The sequence below is a fragment of the Centroberyx gerrardi genome, chromosome 6 (assembly GCF_048128805.1).
Source record: "Centroberyx gerrardi isolate f3 chromosome 6, fCenGer3.hap1.cur.20231027, whole genome shotgun sequence".
NCBI classification, from domain to species: Eukaryota; Metazoa; Chordata; class Actinopteri; order Beryciformes; family Berycidae; genus Centroberyx; species Centroberyx gerrardi.
In genome coordinates, this window is record NC_136002.1 from 34,588,697 (window position 1) to 34,615,088 (window position 26,392).

At 41.8% G+C, this 26,392-nt stretch overlaps 1 protein-coding gene across 1 annotated transcript in view; it reads right to left on the minus strand.

Annotated features, from left to right (window-relative positions):
• The window catches only part of LOC139909330 (uncharacterized), a 66,765-nt gene that overhangs the window by 38,166 nt on the left and 2,207 nt on the right, over positions 1 to 26,392 (minus strand). The window contains exons 2-4 of the mRNA XM_078284212.1: positions 25,354 to 25,443; positions 22,058 to 22,171; positions 20,112 to 20,154 (exon numbers count right to left, since the gene is read on the minus strand). Of these exons, the coding sequence (XP_078140338.1) occupies positions 20,112 to 20,154; positions 22,058 to 22,092 (78 nt within the window). The 5' untranslated portion in view covers positions 22,093 to 22,171; positions 25,354 to 25,443. The remainder of the gene's footprint in view (positions 1 to 20,111; positions 20,155 to 22,057; positions 22,172 to 25,353; positions 25,444 to 26,392) is intronic.

The window sequence follows — 26,392 nt, forward strand, 5'->3', positions numbered from 1 at the left end:
GTATGTTTCTAAGTTCCCTCAAAACTGCAGTAGTCCGGCCATTGCTCAAGAAATGCAATCTCAATGACACAGTAACTGCTAATTACAGGCCAATATCTAACCTCTCCTTTCTCAGTAAAATTCTTGAAAAGGTTGTCTACAATCAATTACATGAACATCTAACCCTATACAATCTGCATGATGATTTCCAGTCTGGTTTTCGTGCAAACCATAAGGTTTGTTATGATAATCAATGACCTCAGATTAAAGCTACATTAAGCGATTTTTTCTGACCACTAGAGGGAGACAGAAACCGCAACACATTTTGTAAACACACACAGCGCCGGAAGCCCGTAAGGACAAACCGTGCATAAAGGCTAATGGCTAAAATAAACGTACCTACGGAGAAATATCACCGGTTACCAGTCTCACTTTGTCAGATTTTTCTCCCGCTGAAGGTCACATGTCCCACAATGACAAGTGAAGAGGCAGGTAGCAAGTTTAATTGAAAACGTTTACTTGCTAGCTTTATTGATTCGCCTTTTCTCGGCGAGTTTGACAACAAGCTTCAGGAAAGAGGTGAAAACAACAACACAGCTGCTGCTGTGTGGCTGTTTGTTTACATCATTACATCTCACGGAAATGTCCACGTAGCACACGATAGCTTCAGGACTGGTTACAGGGTCTGAAATCGCTTATTGCAGGTTTAAGTAATGCTGCTGTTAAGGTATCTGTTTTAGTGTTACTGGATTTAAGTGCAGCTTTCGACACTGTCGATCACAACATTTTAATTCTAAGACTTTAAAATTGGGTTGGCCTATCTGGTGCAGTTCTAGAGTGGTTAACCTCCTACTTGAGAGACAGGAAGTTCTATGTTGCTTTAGGAAACTTTACATCAGAGAAAGTTAACATACTGTGAGGGGTTCTGCAGGGGTCAGTTCTTAAGACCCTATCATGTAACCTCTATATGCTCCCTCTTGGTCTGGTTATAAGAAAACACAACATATGCTACCATAGCTATGCCGATGACTCTCAGTTATACATTTCATTGTCACCAGGAAATCTGAGTACCATTGATACACTTATCAATTGTATAGACGACATAAACATCTGGATGTTGCCAAACTTTCTTCAGTTGAATAAGGATAAAACAGAGATACGTGTAGTAGGACATAAAGCACGCCGACAAGAAGTCACCACCTATCTAGACTCCCTTTCTCTCAAGAACAGTGAGAAGTGTGATCTGAACTTTAACAGCCACATAAACAACATTACTACGGCTTTTTATCACCTTAAAAACATTTCAAAAGTAAGAGGTTTTTCATTACATGTTTTACACAAATCTTTTGAATTGATGCCTTCAGGAATGCGTTTCAGAAGCCATTTGCAGTACAAATAGGAGAAAATTTGGTTTTATCCCTGAAGCAATTAGACTGGTAAGCAGTAAATGTAAAAGTGATGGTTCCCTCATTCAGCTCCCTGATGTTAAACAGATGCTTACCTGAGTCAGTACTTACACCTGTTTATGCAACATACATGCACCTGTGCTTAATAACTGATTCTACCTCCAATTTATTAACTTGGTTTTAAAAAGTATTAGATTCCGTCTTATATATATATATATATATATTTTTTTTTAATGTATTTATTCATTTCACTCATTTATCTAATTTCTATTTTGTATGTGTATGATGAATTTGTGCTCTTTTGTTCAAATTTTCCCCACCTGCCACCAAAATGCCACCTGCTCTAGTCAGATGGTATATTGTAGAAATTAATGTTAACTAATGAAAATGAATGTAAATTATTTAAAAATCAACAGATAAAGTCACATTGTGTCCTAGGGGATTAATTATCATTGGAAACGTGAAAATGTTTAATAAATATGACTCGCACACTGGCTGTGATTGTGGTTGAAAACACCAGTTTCCATCTGATTTGATTCAGTTTATCATGATAAAAAGAGAAGATGACCATACACACGTCCCATAAACTTTCAGGATTATATAAACCCTAATATATACTGCTGACATTTCCAACACATGGGTATCAGAAAGAAATGGATACTAACATTGTGTTCTTCTCTCAAGAAGAACAAACTCTTATAATGATTGAGTCTAGTAATCTAGACTCATCCATGACTAGCAACTATAGACCAATCTCCAACCTTCCTGTCATTAGTAAAATCCTTGAAAAGTTTGTCTACAAACAACTGCTCAGTTATCTATCCCTCCACAACCTGTATGATGTGTACCAGTCGGGTTTTAGAGTTAATCATAGCACTGAAACTGCTCTTGTCAAAGTATTTAATGATCTTAAGATTAACAGCAATTCAAACAAACTTTCTATTCTAGTATTGTCAGACCTGAGTGCCGCTTTCAACACTGTTGATCATGACATTCTACTAAATAGACTTGAAAACTGTATTGGCTTATCTGGACCTGTTCTTCAATGGTTCTCATCATATTTAAAAGGAAGGACTTTCTCTGTAACTCTTGGCAGTTTCACACCTGAAGAAGTCAACATTTTCTGTGGGGTCCCACAAGGGTCAGTTCTTGGTCCACTGCTGTTCAATCTATACGTGCTCCCTCTTGGTACCATCATACAGAATCACAATGTATCCTACCATTCCTATGCTGATGATACACAGCTGTACGTCTCACTTTCCCTGGACAACCTTAGTCCTGTAAATGAACTTGTCAGATGCATTGATGACATCAACCACTGGATGTCTCAAAACTTCCTACAGCTTAACAAAGAAAAGACTGAGATCCTGGTAGTAGGCCCTAAAGCACAAAGGCAGGAGATCCTATTCATGTTGTCATCATTGTCTCTAAAGCACAGTGAGCATGTCAGAAACCTGGGTGTCATTATGGATGCCAATCTTAACTTCCAGCATCACATCACCAATATTACGAAGACAGCCTTTTACCATTTAAAAAACATTTCCAAACTTAGGAGCTTCCTGTCCCAGTCTGACTCTGAAAAACTGGTCCATGCATTCATTTCCAGCAGATTAGATTACTGTAATGCCCTTTTTGCAGGACTTCCCAAAAAGACAGCAGGTAGGCTCCAGCTCATCCAGAATGCTGCAGCCAGAGTGCTGACTGGGACTAGGAAAATAGAACACATTAGGCTGAGTGTCCATATAGCGTTTTTTTCTGAGTGCCAGCGTCTTTTTTCAATTGCTCCCAATGAGGAGAGAGTGTATGCCGCCTAGAGAAAAAGGGCTGCACCCAGCGTCTTTTTTCAGAGCGCTCCAACTTTTTTGTGCGGCCGCTCTGAGCGCTTCTAGTTGAAAATCTCTGAACTTTTCAGAAAGGCGCTCCTTTTCAGGCAACCAATCATATATTAGATGGGGCGGGACTCGTCACCCTGGTAACCAAGAAAATGGAGGAGAAGCTTGTTCTGGCCGTGTCTGTGTATGCCGAGCTGTATGATATGTCTCACAGAAACTATCACAACAGACAGAAAAGCCCATTTGTGGGAGCAGATCGGCCGGACACTGAATGTTGCTGGTGAGTGTTGTGCTTTTATCACCGTACGCGTTGTAAGCTTGTTGTTAGCTGTGTAGTCAACCCTCTGTTAACGTAGTGTTAAGTTAGCTACCTAGCTAACGTTAATGTCAATCTGCTTCCTTTAACATATTGTCACTTATCTGATTATAGGTGAACGTTGCCAATCAAAATGTAAATACTTGAGGGACAAGTATAGGAAAGAGAGAAAGGCTGAGAAACCCACGCGCCGCCTCATCAAAAAAGTGCTGGGAACTCTTTTTTGATGAGACGCTGGGATGAAGCACTCCTCAGCGCCCTGCCAGCGCTTTTCGGCCAGAGAAAAACGCTAGATGGACACACGCCCTTACTCCTGTACTGAGAACACTTCATTGGCTCCCGGTACAGTATAGAATTGATTTCAAAGTATTACTGCTTGTTTACAAGGCCCTAAATGGTATAGCTCCTAAATACATTTCCAACCTGCTCACTGGCTATAATTCAAGATTCAAGATTCAAGATTAACTTTATTGTCCCACAAAGTGGAAAATTTGGCTTGGGCTTCCACCCATGCTGCAGCCATAAAAGACAAAACATTCCACATACAAAAAACATACAAAGATGTGGGTAAATAAAAACATACAGCAAGGTTCCTAAAAGCACCTATAGACAAACAGAAGAAACAAACACATCAATAAAGCAAAGATCTGCACAAATCTCCAGTGTCCATCTTGGACTCGTCCTTTTCTTATCTGCCGCTATTTAAAAGTTTTATTGACACAGGGATAAATTAATTTTTAAATCTATTTAATCTGCAACAAGGGACTCTGAACCTTCTCCCAGAGGGCAGCTGATACTCAGCGTGTAGAACATGGGATGGGTCAGTAACTATCCTATTGGCTTGCCTTAGAGTAGCCTGTTCATAAGTAAACTGCAAGGATGGATGCTGTCTTACCCCTATAATCTTCTAACACCAAGGTATTTGTATGAGGAGACCTGCAAGATGGTTTCATTGTGGATGACCATAGGCCTGTGGTCGCCAACTCCCCTGGGGTCAAACACCATCTCCTCAGTCTTTTTAACATTCAAGACAAGGTGGTTATCATCACACCATTTTACAAATCTTTATATCTCTGAACAGTAGTCAGATAGATCACTATCCTTTTTCATTAAAGCTAAGATGGCAGTATCATCTGAGAATTTAATGATGTGGTTGTTAGGGTTATAGCTTCTACACTCGTTAGTGTATAAGGTAAAAAGGACAGGTGAACTGACACAAACCTGGGGGGCTCCCGTGCTCAAGGTTCTAGGTTCTGAGAGAGTACCATTAACACTGACCTGTTGTTTACGATTGGTTAAAAACAAGTGGTACCATCTAATAATGAGAGGGTGGACATTAAGGTCATTCAGCTTCTTAATTAATAGATGCGGCTGTACCGTATTAAATGCTGAACTAAAATCTACAAATAAAAGACGTACATATGAGGTAGGATCTCTAAGTGCTTAGATATAAAATGTACCATGGCTATGACCGTATCGTCCGTACCTCTATTACACCTATAGGCGAACTGAAAAGGATCTAGTGAGCAGCTGACTTCTGTTTTCAATAGGTTGATAATGATTTTCTCGAAACACTTCATAACTACTGAAGCCAAAGCAACTGGACGGTAGTCATTATTTTCCTTACAGCTTGCTTTTTTGGGAATAGGACTAATAATAGAGTTTTTCCAGGCGGAAGGAACAGCATGCAAGTCCAGAGACTTCTGGTAGATAGGACACCAGGCCTCTGCCAGCTCTTTACTGCATGATTTCAGCAGAAACCCAGAAACGCCATCTGGTCCAGTGGCCTTCCTGGGGCAGGTGCGTGAGAACAGTCTCTGTACTACATGCTGGTCAATGGTGATTTTTGGATAGTTCGATGCAGGTAATGTATCTAGAGCCACTTTTTGTTCCTGCAAGAAGTCAGCTATTTCAAACCTAACATAAAAGTTGTTTAATTCATTGGCCTTCTCATCCTCATTTAAAACACTAAGACACTTTTTAGCTGGAGTCACGTTTGTCATAAATTTCATAGAGTACCACAGTTTTTTGGTTTTGATAGAAAAGCAGTGGGTTTCAAATTTCTCCTTCTCCTTCCTCCTAGCCTTCCTTAATTTGTGGTTGAGTTCTTTCTGAATATTCCTCATAGCCACAAGATCCCCGCTCTTAAATGCTATTTTTTTCTGAACTATGCACTTTTTAATTTCCTTGGAAATATAGGGTTTGTTGTTTGGGTACATAGTTATTGACTTCTGGGTTAACACATTATCTCTACAAAATTTAATGTAGTCTGTAATAGTATCTGTTGCCTCTTCTAAGTCCAGGCCATGAAAGAGGTCCCAGTTGGTACAGGAAAAGCAGCCTTTTAAGGTTTAAGTGCCATCATTGTTCCAAACATGTACAGTTTTTACTTGTGGTTTACTGCTTTTAAGCAGGGAATTAAATGGACAACATTATGGTCAGAGGTGCCTAATGTGGGTTTAGCCTTGGCTGTGTAGGCGTCTTTAACATTGCCATAGCATTTGTCCAGAATTCTTTTGCCTCTAGTATTACAGTCTACATATTCCTTGAATCCAGGCAGCGCAGCTTCAAGCTTGCAATGGTTAAAATCACCAACAATAAAACAAGGCGCTTCAGGGGTGCATTTCAATTGTCTGTGAACACAGTCTGCTATTGTGGTGGCTGCCTTTGCAGCGTTTCCACTCGGCGGGATATAAACAGTACATAATAGAATATTCCCAAATTCACGGGGGAGATAGCCTAAAAAGGTCTGAGACTTAGACATACCAGCTCAATGTCGGGATTACAAACCGACTCCCTCGTGGTGAATTGAGAGCACCACTTTTGGTTGACAAAGACACAGGTGCCTCCTCCCTTACTCTTGCCCGAGTTTGCATTCCTGTCGGAGCGCACCAGAGAGAAGCCTTCCAGGGCAACGAGCGAGTCGGGTACATCCTCCTGTAGCCAGGTCTCGGTGAACACAAGCAGGCACAAATCCCGGTACTCGTGTCAAACTCTGGTGTTGAATCGTAGCTCATCAACTTTGCTCTTCAAGGAACGGGCATTGCAGAGAATCATGGAAGGCAGAGGTGGTCTGTCTGCTCTTCTCCGTAGTCTCTGTCTCACCCCTCCGCATTTCCCCCTCTTCCGCAGTCGTCCATGTTCGCTTGGAGTCCGAGCCCACAGTTCTCTCGGTAGCTGGGGAGCAGGTGTGCGGCTGGGGCGGAGCAGCAGGAGTTGGTCTCAGGTGTAGCGTAGGAGCGCCGGCTTGGTATCCCAACACGCTGGAGTCGAGTGGCATTCTGTTATAAGTTCCCAGACGATTAAAAACAGGAACAGCACTTTCAACAAAATCATCGTCGTGTAGTACTAGTCAAACACCGTCAGTGTAAAAGTACAAAATCACGCAATATTAAACACAAGCAAACAAACAAACAGAAACAAACAGAAACACTACAAGGCAGCAGCAGGGCAGCCCGGGTCGCAACAGAGCAGCGCCACCGTTTCTCTCTCTCTCTCTCTCTCTCTCTCTCTCTCTGTCTCTCTCCAATCAGATCCCTCAGATCATCAGGCATGTGTCTCCTAAATGTACCTAGAGTTAAATCTAAATCAGGTGAAGGTGCATTTAGTCACTATGGTGCTGTTCTCTGGAACAAACTACCTGCTGACCTGAGATCTGCTACAACTGTATCCTCTTTTAAAAGCAGTCTTAAAACTGCTAAAATTGCTTTTTTCTCAGGCCTTTGGTAGTTAGTGTGTGTGTGCCTTTGTGTGCGTCTGCTGTAGTCCGTGTGTGAGTGCTGTTGTAGGAATAGACCAATTTGGAGTGGACGTCACGGTTACGTCACTGCAGTTGCGCGCGCATCGAGGTGGCAGAAAAACAGAGGAAACAAGTAGAGGGAAACGGGCGAGATCCCCGGAATAAGGGAAAAATATGTCTTGTTGTGCCGTTGGATGTCAGAATAGGAATGCAAAAAAAGATGACCTTCATTTTTATAGAATACCATCGTCGAAGACGCCCTTTGAAGCTAAACGCAGACGTTTATGGTTGCAAGCCATTAAACGGACAGACTGGACTGATGAAATCATCCGGAATTCTCGACCCTAACCTGCGATGATTAGCCTACATTAGAGCATGAATTTGATGTAAACAATAGATCTAGATAATATTCACATATGCAATTCATAGAAGGCATACTGTATTAGCCCTACAGTTACAGCATGAAATAATATTTAGGCCTATAACTAGAAATAACATTTTTACATACACCTAGATAGTAGTAGCAGCAGTAGTTCTAGTGATTTACATTGTTCTAACATACATTAAACAATACTAACCCAGCCATGCAAGTGCAGTTCGCCGTCAGTATATAGTTGTTTGACTTGTTTATAATAGCCCACGTCTTGTATAGCTGCGTTTTATCCTTGCCGCTGGCTAGGCAGTACGTCGGTCCGTAACACACAAAAATCATTCGACAAATCTCGGTATTCAAGGTCCTGGACATGACCGCAAAGTACAAAATTGTATGCGTCAAGAGATTTGTATGCCTTGAGTTTTTCTTTCATATAGACGCTGGGTTTTTCCACAAGGTATACGAAGATGTCCGGCCACTGTAACTTTGGCCATTTAGTTGGCTCCTTGACCCATTGACCTGACAGTGAGTATGGGTCAGGAAACCTCACCCCATTGCTAAGGGTTAGCTTATTAGTGTAAGACAACCTGTCTTCTGCTGGCAAACCATTAAAATAATTGGAGAAGGCGTCCGGATGATCCATATTTCTGTGTTGTAAATTGACACCTGATACCGCTGTCACTTTCTGCCACCAGTTCGGCTCCGCCCACAAAATACGTCATCACTGTTTACAAACACAAAAAAGGTCTATAGGACAGGGGTTATAAAAAGCTGTATTTTATGTATGTGTGTGTGCGTTGCATGTGTGGCTGAAAGGTTATTTTATATATGTGGAGTATCTTATATATGTGTGTATTCTATCTCCTTATCTGTTTATTGTTACTATTTTGCCTTTTTATGTGAAGCACATTGAACTTACCTGTGTATGAAATGTGCTATACAAATAAAATGGACTTGACTTGACTTATAATGAATAAATGTCAGCATTAGAAAACATAACCGTGTAAAGTAACACTGTTTCTGCTACCAAGGCTAGAGGGGATTACTGGAGGATCTGCTGTCATTAGGACACAGTGGGCAAACTTTCCACTGATAAAATAAAGTTGGCCTCATGGTCTTCGGGGCTGCGGTAATGGAATATGAATGTAGCGCCTACATTGAACCAAACACTGTCGGGAATCCAATTAAAAAATTCAGCGCAATTAATATGCAACAGTAACTTTCATTCATTAATAATATGGTCAGTTAAGTCCCTGCTATATCTCTGATATAATAAACTATCATGGAAAGCAAAGTGATTCTGGTCTGTAAACACGTCGCCCTGCGGACAGAACTTCAACTGTCTGTTAAGTCAACAGTTTCCTTTATTACTTGTCATTTTCATTTGAATGCAGTATTTTTGTCCATATCAGGATCAGGAATGCCTTGTTTCCAGAGAGCAGATTGGTCAGGAGGCCTTTCATCCGTTTCGATCCGATAGCCTGAACTGAAGCTGCTCCGGAGCAGGTTAGCCGTGCAGCAGGTTACCATGGTGATCTACCCCGGTTAAAAGTGAGACTTCTTCATGAGACTGAAAAGCCAGAGTTAAACCCAAAGTTAGCTGCTAACACACTGATCTGGCTTGGTGAGACAGGCCTCAGGTCACGATCACCACCGGCCAATGTATAATTTCAGTAAGTGACATCATAAACACTCAGTTTATCATGGCAGCAGTAGGAGTGACTGAGGAGGAAGAGGTTCATCTGCCGTCTGTTGACACACAGGCGGACAGGTGTTACATATGTAAAGCTTAATTAACATGTTGGTTTTCATTGGCTGCCACCTGGGCTACAGCTGACGATAACACAGCGGTAACGTGGCTCCGTCACGGTATTCACGGGTGGTAAATTTATGATCAGGGGAAATTACCGTGGTGCAGACTGAGCGTGCCGCTATTCTGTTACCACTAGTTTTATGAATTAGCCCCTTAGACTTTAAAAAGACTGACTTTAACTCTCTGGAACAATACTTAGACTTTAAAAAGACTGACTTTAACTCTCTGGAACAATACTTAGACTTTAAAAAGACCGAGTTCAGCTCTTCAGCTTTAACAGACTTTATTCCAGACAGTGTGGAATGTAAACATGGTGGAGAGACAGACAAGCATCTCTGTGAAATGTGTCTTGCTATTGACAGGAAGTAGAGTGTGGAGGGGGGACAGGTGTGTGTGTGTGTGTGTGTGTGTGTGCGTGTGTGTCTGTGTGTGGATGCTATATCAGATAACGTCAGTGACAATCACGCTCCATTTTACTGAACCCACATACACACACACACCCACACACACACACACACACACACACACACACCGTTTTGTATCTTGGCGGCTAACGCCTACACCGCCTACGTCCAGTCTGTGCGCCCCGGCATGAATAACAAGTGCAGCCACAGCGAGCGTCGAAACTACCTGGATGCTAATTAGCTTAACAGCAGGTGAGACACGCAGCAGGTCTGAGTTCAGACCAGAACTGTATTTCATCCCTGAGTAAAACACACTTCAAGGAGAAATGTCTGTTAAAACAGACGGACTGACACTGTGACTGGACAATGTTTGGACAAGCATATAGGACCTTTCCATCAATCTATACAATGGCTAGAAATGTAATGTGATTATTACTGAATTTAACTTTAAACTACAATTCCAAATTTGTTTTTCTCAATTCAAATTAAGTTTTCTAAATTCAGATTCATCTTTGTGAGACACCCATGAGGGCACAATGGTCTTTAGTTCTCCAAGTCTGCCACAGGCTCACAGGGGAGACCTGCTAGTCTCCCCACAGCTGTTCTGGCCCTGCTGTCGACATTTAAAATCCGGTGCCGGACCTCGGCTCACCTCCTGGTCCCCATCGAGGCCCTCCAGGGCCAGAAAGCGGTTGGTAATGGGCAGTGGGGAAGAAGCAGGAGCCATAGCCATAGCCCTCATACCACCTACACCCACGAGCTCCGCAGATGGTGGTGTCATTAGCATTTGCTGATTTTCCTTCCCCTTTGGCCAGCAACTTCTTAAGGATAACTAGTTCCACGGAGAACGAGGCAACTCGGCTCATCAGTTAACGCCAGCTGGAGCAGTGAGGTGGGGAGGTCGTTAGAGACGGGATGAATAGACAGAGAAACCGTATCACTGGTAGGGTTCGCGCTGCCGGTGACTAACAGCAATACGAGTGGCAGATCGTGCCAGTTAGTGATCGGTTGGAGATTTCAGTGATCAATTTGATCGGCTTGTTTGGCAACTTGCAAAGACGAAAGCCAGTTAACCATAGAAAAGTCAGTGCTGAGTCATTGCTGAGAAAACCAAGGGCGGCAGCGAGCTAACAAACTGACAGAGTAACCACCTTCCTGCCTCCTCCATCACCTGTCTCCACCCCTCCTACCTCCTGCATCACCTGTCACCTGTCTCCACCCTTCCCAGCTGCACCTCATTCCCTCATTCCTCCTCAGTATTTATACCAGTCCATTTCCCTTTGTTCTCTGACAGATCGTTCTAGCTGCTCAGTCACTCATCTGAATCCTGCTGTTCTGTTCTGCTTGTTCTGCCTGTTTTTCTGACTGCCTCGTAGCCTCTAGTTTTCCTGGTACCTTTGCTACTTGGACTGCCTTACCGTGTTTTGGCCTTTTTGCCTGATAACTGGATGGTGAGCCTGCCTGTTCCCATTAAAGACTGTAAATGTTACTTCTGCTTCTGCCATTGAGATAGCTGCTAATACTGAGCTGCACTGATGCAAGTGATGGAAGATCTGTGAAGGATTTGTTCATGGTGAACGACTCTTCAGAAGGAATCGTGAGTCATGACTCACGCTGCCATTCAAGAGTTGAGTCTCAATATGCTAACGAGACGAGCTGTGAGCAGGTTGAGAAACTGAGCTGATAGTCGCACATGAGCCCAAGAGACAAACAGGCTCTTGCTAACAAACTACATCACTATCAACTACATCACTCTAAACTACATCACTATCAACTACATCACTGCTAAACTACATCACTCTAAACTACATCACTATCAACTACATCACTGCTAAACTACATCACTCTAAACTACATCACTCCAAACTACATCACTCTAAACTACATCACTGCTAAACTACATCACTCTAAACTACATCACTCTAATCTACATCACTCTAAACTACATCACTATCAACTACATCACTCTAAACTACATCACTCTAAACTGCATCACTATCAACTACATCACTATCAGCTACATCACTCTAAACTACATCACTATCAACTACATCACTATCACCTACATCACTCTAAACTACATCACTCTAAACTACATTACTCTAAACTACATCACTATCAACTACATTACTCTAAACTACATCACTACCAACTACATCACTCTAAACTACATCACTATCAACTACATTACTCTAAACTACATCACTATCAACTACATCACTCTAAACTACATCACTATCAACTACATCACTCTAAACTACATCACTATCAACTACATCACTGCTAAACTACATCACTCTAAACTACATCACTCCAAACTACATCACTCTAAACTACATCACTGCTAAACTACATCACTCTAAACTACATCACTCTAATCTACATCACTCTAAACTACATCACTATCAACTACATCACTCTAAGCTACATCACTCTAAACTGCATCACCATCAACTACATCACTATCAGCTACATCACTCTAAACTACATCACTATCAACTATATCACTATCACCTACATCACTCTAAACTACATCACTCTAAACTATATTACTCTAAACTACATCACTCTAAACTACATTACTCTAAACTACATCACTATCAACTACATTACTCTAAACTACATCACTCTAAACTACATCACTATCAACTACATCACTCTAAACTACATCACTATCAACTACATCACTATCAACTACATCACTATCAGCTACATCACTCTAAACTACATCACTATCAGCTACATCACTCTAAACTACATCACTATCAACTACATTACTCTAAACGACATCACTATCAACTACATCACTCTAAACTACATCACTCTAAACTACATTATTCTAAACTACATCACTCTAAACTACATCACTATCAACTACATTATTCTAAACTACATCACTCTAAACTACATTATTCTAAACTACATCACTCTAAACTACATCACTATCAACTACATCACTCTAAACTACATCACTATCAACTACATCACTCTAAACTACATCACTCTGAACTACAACACTATCAACTACATTATTCTAAACTACATCACTCTAAACTACATCACTATCAACTACATTATTCTAAACCACATCACTCTAAACTACATCACTCTAAACTACATCACTACCAACTACATCACTCTAAACTACATCACTCTAAACTACATCACTACCAACTACATCACTATCAACTACATCACTACCAACTACATCACTCTAAACTACATCACTCTAAACTACATCACTACCAACTACATCACTATCAACTACATCACTCTAAACTACATCACTATCAACTACTCTAAACTACATCACTATCAACTACTCTAAACTACATCACTATCAACTACTCTAAACTACATCACTATCAACTATCAAACCTATCAACACTATCAAACCAGGTGTTTTAAAACACACCGACCCTTACAACAGTGGTACTGTCACTGGGATTGTCACTATGGTAACACATCAAATGTTAATTTCCATGACAACAGCATTGAACATTCTATGGCAGCCATCTTTAGAGGACCATCCAAGGATAATTTGAACTGCACTTGGTTTTTCTTCCTATTGAGGCTGTTTCAGTGTCTGCTGAGAGAAATCAGTCAACACACCTCAGCTAGTTCTGATGTTATGATTTAACCACACACACACACACACACACACACACACGCACACACACACACCAGCATGATAATATTGTTTATTTACAGTTTCTTGTCTGAGACTCTTATCACATGTCCTCATTTCACATCCCCCCCCCCATCTCTCTCTCTGTCTGTCTGGCTTCGACCTCGCTCTACATACCTGGTATTCCACTCTTGTCTCAACACTCTCAGAAAAAAGGGAGCAACTTTGGACCTTCTGGTCACCAAACCAGAACGTTATAGAGTCACTCTCTAAAATCAAGAGGATCCAGTATTTTGTTGAACATGTTCCCCTACAGCAGAAACTGTGTGAGCAGAGAAACAGAGAAAAATTAGCTCAGTGTTTATCTCCCGTCCCAACAAAGGGAATGGTGTCAGTATGGTGCCTGGTGACAAACTGAAGAGGGAAATCCAAAAGTGTCTCCTAACAGCAGCAGAGAAAGCTGGACTCACCAGCGTTAGATCCTTTCTCGTCCCTTTGGATTTCTTTGGTATAAAACATCACAGGCCACTTTACTGATGTCACCACAATGATTTCTGGGTATAGTCAAATTTTTCAAACAGTTGCCGCTCACTGCCATTTGGAACCACAAACGTGCAAAGTTGCCGAGTGCAGCTTTAAAGGGATCATTTCTGTTGACATGAAAACTAAACCTGAGCCATGGCCTTTGACCTTTAAAACACACTAAAGAGTTGCTGTTGTCTGCCTCTATAGGGCAACATAGACTTAAGTGACCTACTAGCCTTTAAAAAGTAGAATTTGTTGTCATTTAGTAAGAGTAGGTGCAGGGCTCTATAGCGCCACCATTTGGTTACATTTGTGACTCTGTTTGCCAGTAGTTCCACAAAAAATGTTCTCTGTTCGCACCAAAACCCAACATAGTCTCTGTTTTCCAAAGTTATTAATGTAGGTTTTTTCTGAAAATGGCTTGTCATCAGGTTTTCTGTTTGATGAAGCAATTTGGCTAGATCACACATTTAGTATTTTCAGTAAAATGATGTATCAGCCTGCAGCACAAAGCAGAAGATCACTGAATTAAATGCATTTCACCTTGTTGAATGCACATAGCCCAAATGTACAAATCACAGGTAGGAAACTGTCACTGGTGATTATCTATTACAGGTTAATAATAATCTATATCAACCATGACTTAACTTTGGAAAAGGGTTTAAAGCATCAGAGTCAAGAGATGTGAAGTGGAGAAACGTATCTATATTCACTAGCCTATCATTTTGTTTTAGTATTTCTGAATCAATTTTGTGCATTTTGACCTGTTGATTTAGAAAATACAATTTAATGTACTATAACAAAGCCCTATATCAGAGGTCAGAGGTCAGTGTTGTCAGACGGGATAGCACATTGGTCACTAATGTAAAAGAGTCCATTATTCACATTTACAGTTGGCCCATTGCCCATTGCTTAGATTATTTCACAACTAATCCCATTATTGACCTTTTGGTTAAAAACAAATTCACTTCATGTTTTCAGATAGTTTTAAATTCTTCAGCACTGGAAAACCAACATCTGGTATAAGAAGGATTAACAACCTACTTCATTACCTATTGTAACATAACTTACTTCTGAACCTATTGTAACATAACCTGCTTCATTACCTATTGTAACATAACTTACTTCTGTACCTATTGTAACATAACCTGCTTCATTACCTATTGTAACATGACCTACTTCAGTACCTATTGTAACATAACCTGCTTCATTACCTATTGTAACATAACCTGCTTCATTATCTATTGTAACATGACCTACTTCAGTACCTATTGTAACATGACCTACTTCAGTACCTATTGTAACATGACCTACTTCATTATCTATTGTAACATAACATACTTCATTACCTATTGTAACATAACATACTTCATTACCTATTGTAACATAACATACTTCATTACCTATTGTAACATAACATACTTCATTACCTATTGTAACATGACCTACTTCAGTACCTATTGTAACATAACATACTTCATTACCTATTGTAACATAACATACTTCATTACCTATTGTAACATAACATACTTCATTACCTATTGTAACATGACCTACTTCAGTACCTATTGTAACATAACCTGCTTCATTACCTATTGTAACATGACCTACTTCAGTACCTATTGTAACATAACCTGCTTCATTACCTATTGTAACATAATTTACTTCAGTACCTATTGTAAGATGACTTGCTTAATTACCTTTTGGGATATAACCTAGTTCATTACCTGCAGTACATTCTCTAAATTTATCCAAATCATTCAGCACAGACATATTCCAGGCAGAGCAACATTAATTTTAACAGATAACATATTTCAGCAGACGACATGTCAGAAGTGTGTGCAGCAGTCTAATGGACCAAAGTGTTGGTGCTACCAAATGATCTGCTGATGCCACAAACTAACTTACTAGCACCAGTACGAGCAGAGGAAAAGTTAGTCTGCAGCCCTGAGGAGTCACACTTTTCAGATGGTGGCAATGTCATTTTGGGACCAGACTCTCCAATTCCCAGCATGCAGCAGTGTTTGTGTTGTCGGCCACATTCCTCTGGCGTTGTGTAAACCGGGTTAGCAGTCAGGCGTGGCTATCTGCCTGGAGGAATGTGCCTATCGCTCTATCTGCTGTCAGGACTAATGTTCTGTAGCCATCTGCTCTCTGATCAGCTCTCCTCAACCTCCATCCGCTACAATGGAACCAGGAGAAGCTAGGTGGCTGACGGCAGAGCAGCTGATTGGCTGACAACAGAGCAGCTGATTGGCTGACAACAGAGAAGCCAGACTCTACTGTCCCAGACAGGTTGAACCTGACAACCTTCTCAGGATTCAGGGGTTTAACTGTTGACTTTGGAGGAAAACCCACAACTACCAGTCCTCTACCACCCCTCTAGCATCTCTCTATCAGTCCTCTATCACCCCTCTATCAGTCCTCTATCATCCCTCTCAGTCCTGTATCATCCCTCTATCATCCCTGTATCAGTCCTCTATCACCCCTCTACCATCCCTCTATCATCCCTATCATCCCTCTATTATCCCTCTATTAGTCCTCTATCACACTTCTATCATCCCTCTATCAGTCTTCTATGAATCCTCTGTCATCCCTCTATCAGTCTATCATCCCTCTATCAGTCCTCTTTCAGTCTCTCTCATCCCTCTATCAGTCCTCTATCAGTCTCTACTCATCCTCTATCAGTCTCTCTCAGTCCTCTCTCAGTCTCTATCAGTCCTCTATCATTCTATCATCCCTCTATCAGTCTCTATCAGTCCTCTATCAGTCTCTATCATGCCTCTATCAGTCCCCTACCAGTCCTCTATCAGTCCTCTTTCAGTCCTATACCAGTCCTCTATCAGTCTCATATTAGTCCTCTATCAGTCTCTACCAGTCCTCTATCAGTCTCTATCAGTCCTCTCACAGTCCGCTAACATCTCTCTATCAGTCTCTATCACTCCTCTATCAGTCCTCTATCAGTCTCTATCAGTCCTCTATCAGTCTCTATCATCCCTCTATCAGTCCCCTACCAGTCTTCTATCAGTCCTCTATCAGTCTCTATCATCTCTCTATCAGTCTCTATCAGTCCTCTATCAGTCTCTATCATCCCTCTATCAGTCCTCTATCAGTCCTCTATCAGTCTCCATCATCCCTCTATCAGTCTTTATCAGTCCTCTATCAGTCCTCTATCAGTCTCTATCATCCCTCTATCAGTCCTCTATCAGTCTCTATCATTCCTCTATCAGTCCTCTACCAGTCCTCTATCAGTCTCTATCATCCCTCTATCAGTCTCTAGCAGTCCTCTATCAGTCTCTATCATCCCTCTATCAGTCCTCTATCAGTCTCTATCATCCCTCTACCAGTCCTCTATCAGTCTCTGTCAGTCCTCTATCAGTCCTTTATCAGTCTCTATCAGTCCTCTATCATCCCTCTATTAGTCTCTACCAGTCCTCTATCAGTCCTCTTTCAGTCCTCTATCAGTCCTCTATCAGTCTCTATCATCCCTCTATCAGTCCTCTATCAGTCTCTATCATTCCTCTATCAGTCCTCTACCAGTCCTCTATCAGTCTCTATCATCCCTCTATCAGTCTCTAGCAGTCCTCTATCAGTCTCTATCATCCCTCTATCAGTCCTCTATCAGTCTCTATCATCCCTCTACCAGTCCTCTATCAGTCTCTGTCAGTCCTCTATCAGTCCTCTATCAGTCTCTAGCAGTCCTCTATCATCCCTCTATTAGTCTCTACCAGTCCTCTATCAGTCCTCTTTCAGTCCTCTATCAGTCCTCTATCAGTCTCTATCATCCCTCTATCAGTCCTCTATCAGTCTCTATCAGTCCTCTATCAGTCCTCTACCAGTCCTCTATCAGTCTCTATCATCCCTCTATCAGTCTCTAGCAGTCCTCTATCAGTCTCTATCATCCCTCTATCAGTCCTCTATCAGTCCTCTACCAGTCCTCTATCAGTCTCTATCATCCCTCTATCAGTCTCTAGCAGTCCTCTATCAGTCTCTATCATCCCTCTATCAGTCTCTATCAGTCCTCTATCAGTCTCCATCATCCCTCTATCAGTCTTTATCAGTCCTCTATCAGTCCTCTATCAGTCTCTATCATCCCTCTACCAGTCCTCTATCAGTCTCTATCATTCCTCTATCAGTCCTCTACCAGTCCTCTATCAGTCTCTATCATCCCTCTATCAGTCTCTAGCAGTCCTCTATCAGTCTCTATCATCCCTCTATCAGTCTTCTATCAGTCTCTATCATCCCTCTACCAGTCCTCTATCAGTCTCTGTCAGTCCTCTACCAGTCCTCTATCAGTCTCTATCATCCCTCTATCAGTCCTCTATCAGTCCTCTATCAGTCTCTATCAGTCCTCTATCATCCCTCTATTAGTCTCTACCAGTCCTCTATCAGTCCTCTTTCAGTCCTCTATCAGTCCTCTATCAGGCTCTATCAACCCTCTACCAGTCCTCTATCAGTCTCTATCATTCCTCTATCAGTCCTCTACCAGTCCTCTATCAGTCTCTATCATCCCTCTATCAGTCTCTAGCAGTCCTCTATCAGTCTCTATCATCCTTCTATCAGTCCTCTATCAGTCTCTATCATCCCTCCATCAGTCCTCCATCAGTCCTCTATCAGTCTCTATCAGTCCTCTATCATCCCTCTATTAGTCTCTACCAGTCCTCTATCAGTCTCTATCAGTCTCTATCAGTCCTCTTTCAGTCTCTATCAGTCCTCTACCAGTCTCTATCAGTCCTCTATCAGTCCTCTCTCAGTCTGCTAACATCCCTCTATCAGTCTCTATCAGTCCTCTATCAGTCTCTATCAGTCCTCTTTCAGTCTCTACCAATCCTCTATCAGTCTCTATCAGTCCTCTATCAGTCCTCTCTCAGTCTCTATCAGTCTCTATCAGTCCTCTACCAGTCTCTACCAGTCTGCTAACATCCCTCTATCAGTCTCTATCAGTCCTCTATCAGTCCTCTATCAGTCTCTATCAGTCCTCTATCAGTCCTCTCTGTCTGCTAACATCCCTCTATCAGTCTCTATCAGTCCTCTATCAGTCCTCTCTCAGTCTGCTAACATCCCTCTATCAGTCTCTATCAGTCCTCTATCAGTCCTCTATCAGTCTCTATCAGTCCTCTATCAGTCCTCTCTCAGTCTGCTAACATCCCTCTATCAGTCTCTATCAGTCCTCTACCAGTCTCTACCAGTCCTCTATCAGTCTCTATCAGTCCTCTAACATCACTCTATCAGTCTCTGATCAGTCCTTTATCAATCCTCTATCAGTCCTCTATCAGTCTCTATCAGTCCTCTAACATCACTCTATCAGTCTCTATCAGTCCTTTATCAATCCTCTATCAGTCCTCTATCAGTCTCTATCAGTCCGCTAACATCCCTCCATCAGTCTCTATCAGTCCTCTATCAGTCCTCTATGAGTCTCTATCAGTCCTGTATCAGTCTCTACCAGTCCTCTATCAGTTCTCTACCAGTCCTCTATCAGTCTCTATCAGTCCTCTATCAGTCTCTATCAGTCCTCTATCAGTCCTCTATCAGTCTCTATCGGTCCTCTATCATCCCTCTATCAGTCTCTATCAGTCCTCTATCAGTCTATCAGTCTCTATCAGTCCTCTTTCAGTCTCTATCATCCCTCTATCAGTCCTCTATCAGTCTCTATCAGTCCTCTATCAGTCCTCTATCAGTCTCTACCAGTCCTCTATCAGTCTCTATCAGTCTCTATCAGTCCTCTATCAGTCTCTATCAGTCTCTATCAGTCCTCTATCAGTCCTCTACCAGTCCTCTATCAGTCTCTATCAGTCCTCTATCAGTCTCTGTCAGTCCTCTACCAGTTCTCTATCAGTCTCTATTAGTCCGCTAACATCCCTCTATTATGTGTTGTCGTGTATCAACACATTCAAATTTCAGTAGTGTGTTTCCCATATGAACTGGAAGTTGTATGAGAAAATTATCTTCTTAAATATTGAATAAAGTGGTCGTAAATTATTCTTCCTCTTCCAGTAATCACAGTAGTCTCAAGTCATCATGTTCGAGTCCAAGTCCAAGTCCGAGTCAAGTCCAGGACTCGATTCCGACATCTCTGATACAAAGACAAGAACTCACCCCGAGAGCCGTCCTTCCGGTCATCAGCACCAGCAGCAGCCACCTGGAGACGAGACAGTCGGGTCAGTCAGGACTCGTAAGGACTCGGCATTACAGAGAAGATGGTGGATATTATTTATTGACCTTGTTCGGTAACGCATTACTGTAATTCCACTACTTTTGGCAGTAACTAGTAATGTAACTAATTACTTTTTCAAATTAAATAGCGTAATTACAATTACTGAAATTTAAATGGGCTCGTTACTTGTTACTGGATTATTCGGTTTATGATCATCCGACTTTATGGTGGCGCAAGGGAATCAAAAGACTACCAACCTCCCTGGCAACTTTATTTCTCAAAAGCAACTAGCGACAAATCTGGCGACTTTTTCTGACCATGGGAAGCAATGTCAATGTGTTGAATCCCAAAGCATTTGGCAATAAATTGGTTCGGCTGATGCCGGTTTTCTCTACTTGCTTGTCTAATCCAGAGAGGTCTGATGATCGCAGCGCTGCCCCCCTCCCTCCGGTGAGAGCAGGGACTGTAGGATAGGGTCCACTTGTAATTGTTACCGGCGTACGCCGAAACTGGCCCGGGTGGGCGGAGTCAGCACTTATATTAAAACGGGCTACGCCACGGCGTGCATAACAAGTGCAGCATTATATATTGATAAGCAAATTATCGTCATCTGGCAACTTCTAGCGACTTTCTGAGCAGCCAATAGCTACTTTCCTTGGAAAAGAGTTGGCGACACTGCTACCGGTCCGGTGACTTAGCCCACACAGTGTACTAATGCTTGATTTGAAGGCCTGTCGAGGCTACAATAAATACGCCTATCAAAACATATCTATTGTGTTTTATTGTTCCACTACTTACTTTTCATCATAGTGATAATGGGTACAATGATAGATCAAATTTGACACACACTGTGCCACAGCAACACTAAAATAATATAGCTATGTGTAATAAGAGAATTGAAGCAGACATTTAAAAGTAACCAAAAGTTACTTTCCCTAGTAACTAATTACTTTTATTATGCAGTAATTGGTAAAGTAATTCAATTACTTTTTGAGAGAAGTAACTAGTAACTGTAACTAATTACTAATTTTCAGTAACTTGCCCAACACTGGCTATCACACATTAGACTTGTGCCTCCGCCTGCTCAGACCAAGTCTGAGCAAAGTAGGTGAAGAGGTGAACACACTTAGAGGCCAGGATGTGTACGCATTTTCAGTTACATACGTGTCATCCAGTGTGGGCACCTGGATTAAATCTTGCGTAACGAACACCAGGCTCTAGCAAAACAGGTACAAACCTCTGTGATTTTAACTTGTACCATCGCCTGCACTTGCGCCATGATTCATGACAACAGGGCCTGAAATGGAGTCCTACTGATATTTTCTGGGTTGCTGATAACGATATATTTGGATTGAAGCTGCAGATATTTTGTGAAGAATCAGTTCAGGTTAAGGTTTTCCCATAGACACCCAGTGTAGTACTGATCAATTCTACAATAAATACGTAATCAATCAAGCAACATCATAAGCATCATATCACTGGACCAGATCTATGTTAGTAACGGGACAATATATCAGTCTAATCTCTATATAATTCATGCTAGCTCTAGCGGAACACAGTGTGTTTCCTGCTGCAGTTTGCTCTTATAGTTTCCACAGTCGGCCATGTTGGCTCCAGTCCTCCTCCATGTCTGTTGTTATAGTAACCACTGTAACATGTTTAGAACCAACCTTCTTAGATAATGATAATGTAATAGACTCTATTATAGATTGGCTCATGTGTTACGTTTGATCTTAAATTGTCTTTTGTTTTATTTTGTATTTCTTTTGTACCCTGTTGTTTTTATATTCCATATGATCTGCTATTTCCTCTGTTTTTATGTGAAGCATTTCAAATGTAATTAAATTTACTTCATCTGATTCAAAGTGAATTAAGCTGAAGTCCTCACCAGAGCCAGGGGGCGGAGCAGGAGGTCAGCAGCATCGTGTCCGCCCTGTCTCCTCTACCTCGCCACAGATTGGTTCGCAGCCAGTGATGTCACTCTGCCTTCGGTCGTCTCCAGCTGAGGAGAGATTGATGAGAATGAGATTCAAGATGACCAGGAGTGAGACAGCAGATACTCAGACACTCTGCCACTCAGCAGAAACACAGTAGACACAAAAACTAGTTGAAGTACAACTGCCTTTCGTTTAAAATTCAACATTTGGAAGAATTGGATGTGATGATACTAAGAGCTGGAAGACTAAACTGGCATGATGCTGCTGCAGGCTGATATCAGCAGAACTGGTGTTTGCATCTTTTCTCTTAGACTTTCAGCTCCACCTTTGTGTTTTTTAATTTGCTGCTTTTCCATGTTGATCTATCACCGTCAGAACGTACCAAGGTAAAGTCGGTGGGGGGAAAAATGGACCAGAGATGCACATATGTTTCGATCTAGATAAACTTTCTTAAGGAATAGTTCAGCCCAAACTGAAAATTCACGCATTATCCACAGTTTGTGTGTCCACATAACTCACAGCGAGTTAGCTAGCAGCTCCATGTCAGCCAAGTGAACAGGAACTGGGTCTTTACAGATACAAAAAGGACAGAAAATGACCGTAAAATGTCTCCAAACAGTTCTGCAGCAGAATCCAAGTGTTCTGAAGCCAAACGATTCAACTGTGAGTCCAAAAGTCCAGTGTATGCACTAGCTAACTCGCTGTGTGTTATGTGGACACACAAACTTCACCAGTGTTTCCACTGACATGATGGTGAGTAGATAATGACCAAATTCTCATTTTGGGGCGAACTAGCACCCCCGGTCGCGGGGGCAGCTGAGCCATCTTGCAGCAAAATCGCAATGGAAGATGGTCTATTTATAGAATATATGAATGTTATACTGTTTTGAAAACATGGGGTCTTCAGCTTTCAGAATCTGTAAACCAACTGTATGTTGACCAAACTATGTCTTCTTACTAAGTATTTTAACAATAAAGTCGTACAAATATAAACTTCATAAATATAAGAGCAAGTTGTGATCAAAAGATCCGGGATAATTTTCTCGTCAGTCTACAATAACATGCTTGGTATCGCTGGAAACAAGAAATTCGAGCTTTCCAATGACCCTAAACGCACAACGAATCGGAAGATACATGTCCGCCATTTCCGGGGAAAAGTAGCAGTCAAAATTCACATTTTATAGTCATACTGACAAAAATCTATGTTCTTGCCAAAATATTTCACCAAGGCTTATGTTATTTTCGCCAAAAACGGCAGATTTTAGTTCCTCACGTTTCTACCGTAAGTTTGAGACTGTTTCTGACTCACAGCGATCTTCCTGCTCTCCTCACCAGCCATTTTGGTCCAGACTCTATGGAGCTCTATGGAGGGAGCTCAGGCTTTCGTCGCCATCTGGTGGCTGTATCGAAGTACTGACACCAATGAGCCTTATACCATTGGATTCGTCTGACTGAGCTGAAAACAACGGTAGGTCACATGTGAGGAAAGACCTCAGCGATCTCCATTAATCTGCCTGTATAGAATGGAGCTCTGTGGCCCATATATGAATATTGATCAATATTCATTGTGTTTATTACTATTTCAATGTTTTTGGGAGATTTATGTTATTTGTAACATGGCTATATTGAAATAAATAGTGTTCTGAAGTAAAATTCCCAGTAAACAGTCAACATGTAAACAGTAAACATGGCCAAAACATGGAGACCGCCTGAGTATATCTTTATAAATTGTATGATATTGGTGATATTGCCTTTTAAATTTAGATTATATACTAGGCGAGGATGAAAATCTTATTTTTTCCTTTATTGCATCTCCATTTACTCTGGAATGGTAATAGGTTTACTTACACTGGATTCATATTCCTTAGCTTCTTACCTATCAAAGGAGACCAGAACTATGCATACAGGCCTTATGGTTGAGGAGCTATTCCTGATTCATTTGGGGCAGGAGGCCTGAGAAATAGGCCTGTGGTTGAAGAGGTTCTGCTGTGGTCCGAGCCTGAAGAACTGGAGCGAGAACCTTCCATTACACTCCAGTTCCTCCTTGATGTTCGATACATTCCAGCTGTGAGGAACTGATTTATTTTGGTGAACCCACTTTCCCTCAACCTGCCTTGTCTACTTCCACTGCAGGTAGTGATTTACTACATTTCCCAGAATGCCTCTCAACAACCTCCAGAGAAGCAGCGTGAACTTGTTGCATCAAGCTGGGTTTCACCCAATAATCAGACTTCTAGTATACTCTGTCTGTCTGTCTGACTGTCTGTCTGTCTGCCTGCCTGTCTGTCTGACTGTCTGTCTGTCTGCCTGCCTGTCTGTCTGCCTGTCTGTCTGTCTGTCTGTCTGACTGTCTGCCTGCCTGCCTGTCTGTCTGTCTGACTGTCTGTCTGTCTGTCTGTCTGACTGTCTGCCTGCCTGCCTGTCTGTCTGTCTGACTGTCTGCCTGCCTGCCAGTCTACCTGCCTGCCTGCCTGCCTGTCTGCCTGTCTGTCTGCCTGTCTGTCTGTCTGTCTGCCTGTCTGCCTGTCTGCCTGCCTGCCTGCCTGCCTGCCTGCCTGTCTACCTGTCTGTCTATCTGTCTGTCTGCCTGTCTACCTGTCTGTCTGTCTGTCTGTCTGTCTGTCTGTCTGCCTGTCTGTCTGCCTGTCTATCTATTTAGCCCAAATATTTACTAAACCTGTCATCTTATTTCTTGTAGTGATAATTCAAAGCTTTTGACTGATGTTTTTTTTACATGAAATAACAGTTTTAATAACAGACATTAGTGATATGATGTAAATCTGACCAATTCTGGAGAGAAGAGACACAGAAACTATCGCTGCAGGTCCGCGAGCCCCCCCCCACCCCCCACCCCCACCCCCCTCCCCCCACGGTCGCCGTCAAGAGTTCTCCCTCCTTCCAACCCGTACCGTTATGTTATAACGAGTACTAATATGTTATAATAAGCGTGCGAGTGTTATGAAGTTAATATGAACAGAGTGGCGCGCTGTAATGAGCCTGGCTCCCAGTTTGGCTCCCAGTTTGGCTCCCAGTTTGGCTCCAGGCTGAAAGGTAACTTGGCTTTAACTTGGCTGCTTCAGCCTGCAGGTTAATTGGCAGCTAATTACAGGTTAATTAGCAGCACATGAGCCAGAGTGGATGTTGCTTGTAACAGTAATACTGCTGGTATCCCATAATAAAAAAGAGCCAAGGGGAACAAGCCAGTGGAAACCAGCAGTCCGTTATAATCAGCTGAAACGCGTCTTACCTGAACTCCTCCAGTTTGTCACATTTAACACTTTTCTTCTTCAGGCTGGAAAAGTCCGTGAAGCCGGAGACGAAGCTGCAGATCTGCGGACTGCGCCGAGGAAAAGAATAAAAAGTTCAAGTTAGCAGGTAAAACGCGGACAGAAACACAGCAGACTGCAGCAGACCGGACTGGAGATGCGTCAAGCCCACAGCAAGCAGCAGCAACGACGCTTCCGGCTCGGCGGCTCTTCCTTCAAAATAAAGGTGCACACCGTGTCATATTAGAAACTAAAATATGTATTTGCATGTACAGAACAACAAAAATGCTATCAGAATCATCAGGGAAATGGATTGAAAATAGCACAGTATTATAGAATAAAAACAAAGAGATTATATGTTATTATTGTTAAGGATTAACAGGATGTTATAGAAGGACAAATTAGACTAGATGAAACTGTATTGGTCCTGGGGAAACTGTGTGGTGTTGCAGCCGGTAATAACAGGATACAACAAAGGAAAAACAGAATATAAATAGAAATAGAGTAAATGGATGTTAAATTGGATGTACACAACATAAGTGACAATAACACAGAAATAAATGGATGAACAACAGCATTATGAGAATGTGCAAAACAGCAGCAGTTGGAAGCCTTCAAGACTAAAATGTAAATATATTTAATGACTCTGATTCTATAAAAAACAAACCAGAATCCTTGGAATGATTCCTGTGTCCGAGTTGTATTTCAGTCATATTGAGGCGGTTTGTTGGTGAGCAGGAGGTTTAGTAGCTCCACCTTCGGGGAGCGGGGTTACCTGCTGCACCCCACTCACCTGGGGAGCTGGATGTGTCTGGACTCTTCTTTACAAACCAATAATAAAAAATAAAAAAATCATAATGGCTTGCTGTGTATTGCAGTGTGGCACAGTGTGACGCGCCTCATGGACCCAGTTCATGTGTCAGCAGCTCATCATGCCTTTCTAAATGTGTGAACTGAATGTACATCAGTAGAAAAATAATCACTAACGGTCTAATTTAATTATTACTTCTCAGCAATGCT